This window comes from Pelobates fuscus, chromosome 2 (genome assembly GCF_036172605.1).
Source record: "Pelobates fuscus isolate aPelFus1 chromosome 2, aPelFus1.pri, whole genome shotgun sequence".
NCBI lineage: Eukaryota > Metazoa > Chordata > Amphibia > Anura > Pelobatidae > Pelobates > Pelobates fuscus.
In genome coordinates, this window is record NC_086318.1 from 85,820,236 (window position 1) to 85,833,352 (window position 13,117).

At 47.3% G+C, this 13,117-nt stretch overlaps 1 protein-coding gene across 2 annotated transcripts in view; it reads left to right on the top strand.

Moving 5' to 3' along the window:
* The window catches only part of AGXT (alanine--glyoxylate aminotransferase), a 69,383-nt gene that overhangs the window by 31,207 nt on the left and 25,059 nt on the right, over window positions 1-13,117 (top strand). The window contains exons 1-2 of one of the 2 annotated variants that reach the window (XM_063442406.1): window positions 10,761-10,958; window positions 11,944-12,136. In XM_063442406.1, the coding sequence (XP_063298476.1) occupies window positions 10,797-10,958; window positions 11,944-12,136 (355 nt within the window). In that variant the 5' untranslated portion in view covers window positions 10,761-10,796. Of the gene's footprint in view, window positions 1-10,760; window positions 10,959-11,943; window positions 12,137-13,117 lie in introns of those variants that run through there. The other variant, XM_063442405.1, reaches the window with a different exon arrangement.

Genomic DNA, 13,117 nt, shown 5'->3' on the forward strand with positions numbered 1-13,117 from the left:
CGAGAAGGATGAGTACTTGATCTGATGATTTGCTACTGTGGGGGTTCGCGTCTGTAGGGGTTCCCTATTGACAGCTTACTATAACAGCGGAATGCCATTTTGTAGGGAGGTGAACATGTAGGGGCTCATTTCCAGTGCCCCTATGTCATCGTGACCTTTGGGTAGCGTTTCTTGTTTGTGACTCTTGGGTAGTGGGGAAGGGAGAGGGTTAGGAAAGTGAGGGGGAGGAGGAGGAGGGTCTGTCCGTTGTCCCCTAGATCATGTAGGCAGAGTATAGCCCTATATTTAGTTTTGTAGCATCGTCAGGAAGTCCTGTTTCGTCGTAGTCAGTATCCAGTGAGTCCAGATGTCCAAGTATGTCTGACGCTGTTTTTCAGTAGCCAACATGGAGAGCTCCTCCACCGCTCTCAGCTCCTCCATGTGAGTGAACCATTTGAGAAGGGAAGGAGTCTCACTCTTTTTCCAGTATTGTGGAATAGTTTGCTTGGCCATGTTTAGGATGCGGATTGTGAGCGATTTTTTGTACTTAGAAATCGGTATAGTCGTGTGGTGGAGCAGCATTGCTGCAGGTTTTAATGGTGGTGGGTTGTCAGAGAAGCGAGATGTGATTGTGTGTATCTTCCTCCAGAATGGTTGGATGAGGTCGCAAGCCCACCAAATATGTAGAGGTGTACCCGGTGCATTTGTGCATCTCCAGCATATGTTGGTCCCATGGGCATGTATGTATTGAGTTGTGTCTGGGGTGCAGTACCATTGCGTGAGTATCTTATAAGCTATCTCCTGGCTCTTGCTAAATATGGAGCAGTGGTGTGTGATCTCACATATCTTTTCCCACTCCCTTGCGCTGAATGTGTGGTCGAGAGCCTCCTCCCATTTACCCATAAAGCGTGGTGTGGCCGTGGGTGTGTGTGTTTGTAGGAGGGTGTAGAGCTGCGAAATACCGTGTGGTAGTGGTTCAGGGTCTACACAGAGTTGTTCAAAGGTAGTGAGTCCCCTTGTAAGAGCTCCTGCCCGTGGTAGGGTTTTGGTGTAGCTAACTAGTTGTGCGTATCGGAAGTGGGTCGTGAACGGCTGGTTAGGGTCACCACACAAGTCAGTTAAGGACCTCAGCCCCTGACCGGAGCATACATGTCTCAGCCTCGGCATTGGGCATTGCACCAGGGCCCTCAGTGCCCAAGGGTCCTTACCTGGTGGGAAGCCTGGGTTATGTGTGAGGGGGAGCAGTGGGGACGGGAATGTGGAGAGTGTGTGTCTACCGACACTCCCTCTCCATACCTTCAGCGTCGCTTTCGTGTATGTGGAGTAGTGCGTTTCCTTTCCGTCAGTCCCCCCGGGGAGCCACGGGATGAGGGCGGCTGGGATCCCAGCCAACCCCTCCTCCGCCTGTTTCCATAGTTTACTGACCCCAGTTTTAGACCACTCCACTACCCGCTGCAGATGGCATGCCTTGTAGTATTGCCGGAAATCAGGTAAGGCTAGGCCCCCTTTGTTCCTAGGTTGGGTGAGTAGTGCATATTTTAGTCTGGGTCTCCTCCCATCCCACACAAAGGCTCCCATTGCTTGTCGAAGTGTGGTAAAGAATGAGGTGGGGATCGAGATGGGCAGAGCCTGGAAGAGGTAGAGTAATCTCGGTAGCAGGTTCATTTTAATTACTTGGATTCTACCCAGCCAGGAGATGTGCGGTAGGGCCCACTCCCTCATGTCTGCTTGGAATCTAGCCAGTATCGGGGCAAAGTTTGCTGTAAAGAGCTCCGATTCCCTGACCGTCAGCCAAGTGCCGAGGTAGCGGATTTTATCAGCGGCCCACTGGAACGCGAAGCTGCGTTGGAGCTGCGTCGTTCTCCTTTTGGGTACGCTGACATTTAAAACATACGACTTGGAGAAGTTGATCTTGTACCCCGATAACCTGCCGAAGGTCTGGAATTCCTGCACCAGGTTGGGGAGGGAGACCTCTGGATGTGTTATAAAGAATAGGAGGTCATCTGCGTACGCGGCTAGCTTATGGTGTGTATCTCCTATGCGTACTCCCTTGATATCTGGGTGGTGGCGGATAGTAGAGAGCAGGGGTTCCAGGGCCAGGACAAACAGCAACGGAGACAGGGGACACCCCTGTCTTGTTCCGTTGTGAATTGGGAACGACTCGGTGGGCGCCCCATTGACCAGGACGTGTGCTGTCGGATGAGTGTACAGGGCCTTGATCCATCCCTGCAGGTACGGTCCCACACCCAGGTGTGACAGTGTCTGAAACATATACGTCCAGCAGACCCTATCAAAGGCCTTCTCCGCATCCGTGGACAGCAGGAGAAGGCCCGTGTCGTCCCCTGTTTTTTTGTGCATTACAGTAAGGGCCCTTATGGTGTCATCCCTGGCTTCCCTTCCCATCACAAACCCCACCTGGTCCGGATGGACCAGAGAGGGTACGTGCACCTGGAGTCGGGTCGCCAGGACCTTCGCTAGCAGTTTGATGTCGTTATTTATAAGGGATATGGGCCGATAACTCCCGCAATGCTCCCGGTCCTTACCCTCCTTCGGGATTATAGTGATGTGTGTCATGAGCGCTTGTGGGGGCAGTTCGTGTCCCTCCCTGATGGCATTGAACATGTCTAGGAGTGGGGGGTACAGGATCTCGGCATAGCTTTTATAATATTTGATGGGCAGGCCGTCTGGGCCCGGTGTCTTGCCCGGTTTCATGGATTTAATAGCTAGCGCTAGTTCCCCCATAGATATAGGTTCATCCAGCTGGGCGGCCGTGGTTGCCGTCAGAGAGGGGAGTGTATGGGTCTTTAGGTAGTCATCTATTGAGGTCTTGAGTGATCGTGACTGGGCATCAGTGTGGGGGCGTGGGAGGGAGTACAACCCTGCGTAATATGTGCGGATGATTTCTTGGATCTTGGCCGGGTGTCTGTGTAGGACTCCCGCCTTGTCTCGGATCCTGTCTATGTACGTGTCTTGGCGCCTTTTGGCTAGCATGCGCGCTAGAAGTTTCCCACTTTTGTTCCCATGAATCGCGAAGAAAGCCCTATTTCGCAGAGCGTCCCTTTGGTGAGTGGAGTGAAGGAGTGTAGTTAGTTCCCTACGCAAGCTGAGGAGAGTGGCCTGGTGTGTGGGGAGTTGGTGTTGTTTGTTAAGTGTGTCTGCCTGTGCTATGTCCGATAGTAGTTTAGCCATGCGGGCCTCCCTCTGTTTTTTCAGGAGTGCACTTTTTTGGATGAAGTGGCCTCTTATGACACTCTTATGTGCCTCCCAACGTATGGTGGGGGAGGTCTGCTCGCAGGTGTTATAGGTGAAATATTCCCTTAATGTCTCCCCTATGTCCGAGGTGATCGTAGGGTTTGTAAGCAATGATTCATTCAACCTCCACTTGGAGGTCTTGGGTCTGTGAAGGGGGGAGTGTAATTTGATGATCACTGGGGCGTGGTCCGACCACGTCACAGTGCCTTGGTCAGCCTGTAGGACTAGCGGTATGTGGTAGCTGGGGACTAGTAAATAATCTATGCGGGTGTAGGAGTTGTGAGGGTGGGAATAAAAGGAGAAATCCTTTTCGTCGGGGTGGAAGGCTCTCCAACAGTCTACTAGCTTAGCCCTGGCCAGAAGAGTTTTAATGGCTGTAAGGTACTGTGAGGGGATGTGTGTGTGGCCTGAGGAGGAGTCCCACTTGGGGTCTAACGCTACATTTAGATCCCCTCCCACTATTAGTATGCCTTCCTGGAAACCCGCTAGTGTGCGGAGCGTCTTAGCCAAGAATTTATATTGCCCCCGGTTAGGGGCATAAAGGTTGGCGAAGGTATACGTAGTACCTGCGATCGTCCCCTTGAGGAACAGGAAGCGGCCCTCCGGGTCTGTCAGGACCCCAGATTCAGTAAATGGGAGGTGTCTATGTAGGAGTATTGCCGTGCCCCGGGATTTACCTCCCTGGAAGTCACTATAGTACCCCTTGGGGTAGTGGTGGTTCGTCAACGTGGGTCGTGAGCCTGCCCTAAAATGGGTCTCTTGCAGAAACACTATGGATGCTCGTGCTGTCCTAAAGTCCTTATGAGCTCCAGCCCTTTTTTCTGGCGTGTTTAGTCCCCTAGTGTTCAGTGAGAAAATAGTGAGTGGGGCCGGTATTAGAGACATACTGGGTGTGTGTCAGTTGCTCACAGGTGATACAGTCACTTCTGTCCGGTCGTCAGGTATAGCGAGTACTGGATAGGGTAACTTGGGGAAAACTGGGAAGGTCAGAGGGTGAGAGGGGAAGGAACGTACCCACTGGGTCTAGGGACTGGGTACGGATGAATAACACTATGTACAACGAAAAATGGAGTTGAGCGTTGGAGGGCAGTAATCACCCCCCCCTCCCGTAGGTGGGAGGGGCGCACCGCACACCTAGGGTTAGAACGCTCCAACCAGTAGGGTAGCAAAGGAGTCCAAGAAGCCCCAAGTGGGCAGGACCCAGCGGGCCCAGGACGCTCCCAGAAAGATCGTCACGTGCCTCTGCGAGCCCCCGGGGTTCCGCCCAGTCAGGACATCCCGTCTCCCCGCCTCTTGGCTCACTATGCAAGGAGTGTAGCCTATGATGTACCTCCATGAGCGAATGCTTGCAGGGTCTGTGTCATGACCGCAGTTTGTGGATTGATCGGCCCACCAATGTATCATGGTGTCCTTTGTCTAAATGTGCCTCGCCCGCCACCCCCCAGATTACTGGATGATTCCCAATTATCTAGGGTCAAGTAAAACCACCTAGCTTAGAGTAGTGAGATTTTCCCCTTGGTCTCCCTCGGATGTCGTATGCATCCCCTTGCTCCCCCCCCCCCCCCCTAGGCTCCGTGTCCTGCCTCCCCCCAATCCCGGCCCGACCCCCAGCAGCCATCCGGCCCCTGTACTGCATGCAACAACATACGTCTAAATGGCCCCTAGAAGGTCTAGTACAGCGTTCTCCTGTAACCCCCTATAACCTGGCAGGGGCGAAATCAAGATAGCCGGGAGAGCAGCAACAGTCCATAAAGTCTGAGGGGACCCACTGTGTAACTGCGTGGGCCGCATCACCCCTCTACAGGTGCTGATGTGGCTGACTCCCCCGTCTCGTGCGAGTGGTATGGTGGCATTTGCCAGTTAGCGTCCCACTTTGTCCTGATAGGTTGTGCCTGGGGGCTGTAGCCTTTCGGGGTGAATATAGGGGTGGTTCATGTGGTTCCCTCTACCTCCTCGTCTAATAAAGGGGGGACAAGTCCAGGGCCGAAAAGTGTCTATCCTCCTCCCTCCATGCCATGATTAGGCAGGGTATGCCATTCAGTAGAGCCCGGGGCCACCCCCTCTCCCCCTCCCCAAGTATTCGGCCCACTGTCCTTGTGTTGAGGTGAAGCGTATAGTCCCGTACCCCCCTTGTCCCCTTAGGCATACTTGCGGTTATGAAGCGGGAAGAGGAAGGTTGTCCCCAGACTCCGGTCCGTTAGTCCGTTGACTGTTCCACGCGGGCCCAGGGTTTGGAGCCGGAAGGCCAACTGTAAGTCCCAGGAATGGAGCGGATATACTCAGGAGAATGGTGATGTTCGAAGCGATATGGATGCAACAAAGAAAAAGTAGAGGGTGAAATAAGCATACAAGTCCTCCCTTTCAAGGCTTGGTGTGTTTCGTCAGAAGCCCAGGGAGCGGCAGGGTCGGTGGCACTGTTAGTTCTGTGTTCCCGCTGGTCTTATCGTCTGCATGCGGGGGTTCCGTAGTCGTTGGGGTTTGGGGCCCATGCCTTGCGGCCTAGGACCTTCCGTGTAAAATCTGAGCGGGTTCGGCCAGATTAGCTTCTCCGGCGGCAGATGTAACTCACGTTGAAGCGTCTCTAAGTCTTCTGCACCCGTGACCATGAAGGGGCCTGAGGGTGTCGCTACTTGAAGGCCCGTGGGGAAGCACCATCGGTACCTTAGGTTGGCGGACTGCAATTGCCTGGTGAAAGGTTTCAGGGCTCGCCGGTACGCCAGTGTAGCAGGGGACAGGTCTGGGTATAGCTGAATGTCCGACCCTTCTAGTAACACCTTGTCCGCGGCCCGCGCTTTGCGTAGGATCTCCTCCTTAAGCTGGAAACTCTCCATGCAGCAAATGATGTCTCTGGGGGGTCCCCCTGGGGGCCCTTGAGGTCTCAGAGCCCGATGCGCTCTAATAAAGCCTATATGCGTCAGTGGCGGCCTATCGAGGAGCCGATTGAAAAGCTCCATCAGTGTACTCTGCACTGTGGCCTTGGTATCCAGCTCCTCTGGGACCCCCCTTACCCTAATGTTCTGGCGTCTGCCCCGATTGTCAAGGTCCTCTATATGCAGGGCCATCTGTCTCATCACTGTGGTATGGTGCTGCAGCATGTCTGTGTTAGCAGCCTGTGCCACTGCCATGTGGTCACAGTCCGCTTCAATCTGCGATACACGTTGGTTGAGGCCTTGTAATTCCTCTCTCAGAGCGTGGAGTTCCGCCGTGATCGAGGAGTGCAACTCAGCGTTGGCTGTCTTGAGGTCGGTTTTCGTGGGTAAGTCTTTTAGCAGGGCCATCAGGTCCGACATTGCTGGGTCTCTTGTCACCCGCGTTTCAAGGGCCTGCTCTCCCGTTGGGGAACGCTGGGAGAAAATGTCCGACTCAGTGGAGTCATTTGAGGCCTGCGGATCCAAGTCCGCCTGTGCGAGCAGGTATCGCTTCATTGTCGGGGTCGGGGTTCCTTTTGGGGGTTCCCCTGATCTTTGGGCATGTGAGGCTCGATGAGTCTTACCCATCACTGCGGTCAGAGTGCGGATTAAACGAGGTTACAAGCCGAGCCAGCGGGGAGCTCAGGGATCAAGCTGCCATCTTCTCGGACCGCTAGGCCACGCCCCCTGGATTGGATTTTTAACAAATATTCATCTGTTTAGGTAAATTAAAGCAGAAGAAAATAATCAACTGCTATAATTAGTCCTTCAATGATTACACAGTTTAATCTTCCCAATAGTTAATATTTGTGACTGCCGCTGCGTTGAACCCTTTAATGGATAATTGGTGAGAGCACAGCACAAGTTACAATAGTTGAAGTATATTTGGAATGTTGAATCAGATAGCACGTTATTTAAATACTCAAGGTTGCTCGGAATGCCAATCAATAGCCTATTATTTGCAAATTAAAATTTATTTTTATCACAACATTCATTTTATTTTTCAAAACAGGGGTACAATTGATGTATATCTGATTTTCGTTTTTTGTCATTGATTATGTTTTTTTTGTTTTTTTCCTGTAAATCAACTAATCTGCCGATTCTCTGACTTCCCTTACACAGAATCAAACAATATCACTGTCAAGTATTGATCAGACTCTGAAAGTTGGGGTTTCACTAACTTTTACCTAAAGATCTGCACATTTTTGTGATAATTTAATTTGAGATTTCCCCATCTAAAATTAATCTACAGTTATCCTAAATGGGTCAGTCTCCAATGTTATGTCAATTAAACAATTTTTTTTAATGTTAGCTATCCAAATCGTAGAAACAATTTTATATTTTTTTAATCGTTTTTTTTTTTTTTTTAAATTCTTTATTTTTGTAGTGCACGCATGTAATACAGACAGGCTCGAGGTACCCCAAAGGCAATCCTCAGGCGTTTTCCACGCGAGCATGCGGGGTGTATTCTTAACTGGCACATTTTTTGTTTTGTTATCAGGCTTAATAAACATATATAAGTAAGTTATCGCTTTACATAAGTATAAGTAACATGCAAAAACAAAGTTGCTTAATTTCTCGTAGGAGGTACAATCTTAATGTGTACATTAGCAAATTAGGCACGTGTTAAGGAGGCCGATACATGACAGGTAAGCTGGCATATCATTAGTTATCAGCAGACAAGTAAGTTATCGCTTTATATGAGTATAGGTAACTTTAAAGATGATTGAGGAGTGCATTTAACGTCTTAATTTCTGATAGCCATCTTAGCTGGAAAAGTAATGTAATGTACAATACAGGAACCAGGGTTTAAAAGAATAAAAACATATCATAACATGTCTTCAACATAAGAGTCCCTAGCTCATCTGTATAAGAGAGAAAAAAAAAAAATAAAAAATAAATAAAAAATAAAAATAAAAATCCCTGACAGTCCAGGGTTATGCCCGAGTGGCCATGTAACTAAATACTAACACGTTGAACAGGAATGAGAAGTTGCAGTGAGTTACTACCGTATGGTGGATGCTTGAGCCTGCTCGTCAGTGGGAGCAATCAGGCAGGAGCATCACTCCGGGAGAGACCTGGCATGTAGGTAGTAAAATGATTAAGTAAGTGTTATGCACTATAAAGGGTATGGCATGAGGTTAGGCTTAAACAGTGCAAATATCTCCCGGTAAGGCAATGAGAGTTAAGACAAACCTTAGTACAGAGCATTATGTGTTAAGGTTAATTAAGTTTATGCTTTCCCTAGGTGGGGCAAACTGTTAAACAACAACTTAACGTGACATTAGGTCGACTTTGCACTGAGACTACACATTTTAAACTTATGTGGGATTAATAGTTCAATGTTGCTGAAGTATGGAGACATAACAATAATAGTAATAGTAAAGTGTCTGCAGTTCAATAGGTACCTTTATTGCTAGGTAGGTGTCCGGGCCGTGGGTTGCTGCCAGTGGTATCAGTGTTCCTTTAAGGTAGTCCCTTCAGCCTATGCCCACCTGACGGACCGACCTGTCCTGCATGAGGGTACTGAACAGGAACTCCGTGCGGTCAGGAAAGATGTTAAAGTCCTTCAGCATAATCAGAGGCATCAGCATCTGGGGGTGAGTCATGTACTTGCAGGTGCTAGTCTGCCGTGGCTCGTCCGGTCCCCGCTTGTCAGGCTGAGGCTTGCACCGAGCTACTGTGAAGGACGGTATTTGCTGTTGCGGTTTCTCTGGTGAGGCCTTCGCCCCAAGCCTATGTCTCTGCGCAGTTTTGATCTTGTGAGGTGGTGCCTGGTTTGCTGCCCGCACGGAGTGTCCGCCACCGGTGCCTTGTAAGTGCTGTGACTGGCGTCCTCGGGGTAAGCGCTTACCCGGTCGTGGAGGGGCGGTCATGCATTGTGGGTCGGTTTGTGTCTGTATATCATATACCGGACAGGCGGGGCTGTCTGAAGCTGTACGGCTTCCCCTTACTCTCCTTCTCTGCGGGGTCCGACAGGGCCTGTACTGTCCCGATTTCGGTGCCATAGAGGCGTTTCGTTGAGGGAGGGAGGCAGGTCGTTGTGGTGCCGTGCTTTGTCCGGCTCCGATTACCAGTTTCTCCTGCAGCCTCTTCCAGAAGTTTGCGAACGATAGGTCGATGCGGGCTGGCAGGTCGTCGCTTAGTAGTCGTGGGCCAGCGTGTGTCAATCCCTCGTGTGCAGCCGCCATTTTAAATAGATGCTGTGACTTTATGTTGTCGGCTTGTGCTCCTTTGGGTCTGAAGCTGGACCGGGATAACCCCCTCCGGTCCGGGGGGGGAGGAGGAGGGTAGCTGTGTTGCGGCACCTGCTCAGCGGCTTCGTGGGCTGAGAGAGCGGCCGCCTCTCTGCAGCACCACGCGGTGTAGGCCGTAAGCCTCGGTCCGGGGATTCCAGTGGCTGAAACACTCGTGAGAGGTATCCCCCGGTACCCAGATGCTTACTGAATCTGGTTCTGCCGGTTCGGGTCCAAATCACCAGGTTGGCCCGAGTTTATAGTCCAAACAGCTTGTTTAGGCCCAGGAGCTCTTACAGCGTGCGTCCTGTTAGCTCCACAGCCAGGCTCCGCCTTTTTTAATCGTTTTTATAGATTAAATTATATACCATTTTGGATTATAGACTGTGGCAGTGCGGTGCTGGGGCATACATCTCATATGTTCCTCTCCAATCCTTGTTCAGTCATTTTATAATTGATGAGTCCTGAACACTCACATCACTCACATCACTCAGGGTGAGAATGGCCGGTAGTTCTTTGGCTGTTTTCTGGATTCTTTAATAGTTGATGAAACAATGGATGTCACAGCACCGTCTGATCAGAGTACTCCTCATGATGCTTTATATATGCCCACAGTCATCATCTAACTATATGTCTGTGTGTGCCAGTGCACACATACTTTTTGGAGCCACTGTGTTTATGCAATTAATGATGCCATTCGGTTGGGCTTCTGATACACTCTGCCCCACCACTTTGATGCACTTTTCTGAGTTTTGTAGAAATCTGTGCATTATAGTTATGCTTGGCGATATTGTTGGTTTTGTATAATTTATCATTGACCTTGTTCTCTCGACTCTTGGCTAGCATAGTTTACTTGTTGTTGCTTTCAGTTACCCTTGGCTATTGGCTTGCCCGGACTATGATCTTTTTTCTTTTCGCTTATTCTACTATTTAGGAAAGGACCAATAATACGCCTTCAATTATAGTCTACCTATCCTTTTCCTATGTTAGTGGATAGAATTATGCTTTGTTTATTGGATCCACAGGAGTTTTGAAAATCGACTAGTAATGGGTTGTTTGAAACTAATAACTGTATCCATAATTTTATCAAGTTCACAAATAGGGTTAATTATACACTATATTAGGTATTTAGACAAGGGCTGATTCTGGTTATCATTATTAACATTTTCTCACTATTGTAAAGAAAGGCATTTGCCCATGTTTCTGCATATTCAGTTGGACAAAGCATCATAAGTTCTTGTGAATTTCTGGGAGTTTTTTTTTTTTTTTTTTTTAAGAAATAGGAGATGTACAAGCCACGTGATAAAGAAGGGGTTGCCACCTGGAATGTCACGCGTCAATTGTCAGCTTTGGTTAATAAACTTCAGAGTAGATTCCATAAGGTTCATATTCTAGTTCCTCTGCCTTGTGTGCAGGAAGCATGTACTCCCTGCTATCTGTAAAACCCCCTTCCTCCCTTCTGGTGCCTCTTCATGTTCCCCAAAGGCTATTGCTTGGTCCAGGTCCCACAGATGTACCCCCACGAATCCGGATTGCTGGGGCTCAACCAATGCTTAGTCCACTGAATCCAGACATGACACGGGTAAGGACTTAGTAAGAGATTCCCAAAAACAGAACAAAGTACAAGATACAGGACTGGTGTCCTAGGTGAGATCATAGGAGATACAAATCTGTGACTATTCTCGAATGGTATTTGCTATCCTGATATATTCTAAATTGTTTCATAGATACAGTATTTAATTAAATGGTTAGTGCATTGGGAATAAATGTGAATCCACTAGTCTGTAGGAGGTAGCCGGCACTTTCTCTCACTCAATTTCTTCCACCCATATTTACTTCTGCATCATTGTTATAGTGCTTTGTACACACAGCTACATTTTCTTTTATGTAGAGCAAAATATATTTGATCTACACAAGGCACTATTCTTTCTTTCTTTATATACAAGCACTCTGGGTTTTTTACCTTGTATGACACCAGATTGATGCAGAGAACAGAAAGGATCTCCAGGCACTCTCGGAATTCAAGCCACAGGCAGGTTTATTGGATCAAAAAGGCAAAGCAACGTTTCGACCTGATGAGAGGTCTTTATCAACCAGATTAATGCAGGCCATTAATCCTATTTGAGCCCACGGCTTGCATGCTATATTACTGTTATTGGTTTTCCTGGTATTTTAACCCAGGCTAGTCTTGACTATTCTACAATCCAATATCCCTAACCCGGCTAGCTTTGACTACTCTGTTTTCTGTTATCCTGACCTGGCAAGTAATTCTGGACTGAGTTTATATGAGCTTTTAGCTGCTAATTTTTTTTTTAATTCCCTCATGGATTAAACCTGACTATTCTAAAGTTTGGTAAAACACCTAACGATCATCATACTTTTATCCTTTGGCAGAATACTGACCTACACTTTGCTGAAAATCAAATGTAACCATGGCAGAAGAGTGGTGATGAGCTGTGGCACAGACCATCCTCTTCATAAATATTAAGGAGATCATAAAGTGCTTCATTTTGCTAAATAACTAAATGCCCCAAAGTCAATTCCCCGTGTTCTATCTTTGCCTACAGATAATGGATGACATTAAGAAGGGGATACAGTATGCATTCCAGACCCAGAACCCCCTGACCATAGCGTTGAGTGGCTCTGGTCACTGTGCTATGGAGGCAGCGCTTTTTAACGTGGTGGAGAAAGGAGAAGTGGTGCTTATTGCAGTAAAAGGAATTTGGGGAGAGCGAGCAGCTGACATTGCAGAGAGGATAGGTAAGAAAATTATATGGATCGGATCAGCTTAACTCACATTTAAAACATGAATTTGCAAAATCTGTAACCAGCAGCCATTCCTAAGCTCCCTAAATTTATGCTGTTAGAATATTTAAAAATACTTTTTATAATCTGTGATTGGCTGAAAATGTATATTATAAATAAAATTGTACCTATGTGATTGGCTGATATATATTAAGGGTGTAGTGCTCATCTGTTATTGGTAGAATAATATTAATAGAATAAACTTCATCTGTGACTGGTAGAAACATAATAATAATAATAATAATAATAATAATAATAATAATAATAATTCTTATTATTATTATTATTATTATTATTATTATTATTAGAACAACAGGACAGCCTTCTTCCATGTCAGAAACATTATATTATAACAGGGTAGTCTGATTATGTGATTGGCAGAAACATTGTCTTTATAGCCGTCTAATATTCCTCTATAATCGGCAGAAACATTGCATTAATTAAAGGACAGCCTTCCTGTGTGATTGACACAGAAACAAAATTAATAACAAGGTCTTTTTATAACGTGATCAGTAGTAGCATTATATTAGTAATAAGGTAGTTTTATAATGTGGTTGGTAGAGTATTAGATTAATAAACGGTAAACTTCATCTGTGAGTTAAATTCTTCAGGAGATTGCTTTAAAGTCTTCTTTTTTAGTTCACTTCACAGGTTTCTTAATATTATGTTTATTTTTCCCTATATTTGACAAATATGTATTTCACAGGTGTTAGAAAATAATCCAGTTCATGCCAGGCATTGCCAGGGCACACATTGCAAATAAGAAGGAGAAATAGACACAATGTTTCATTTCTCCTCTTCTCTGTATGCTTTCTCTACCTGAATTCCAGGACAGAGATCTAAGATGGAGGCCCCCAGGTGCAGAATAAATGTGTATGAATTTCTACATTCAATTTTAAGCAAACATAATGTTTACAATATTAGGAAGTAAAGTAA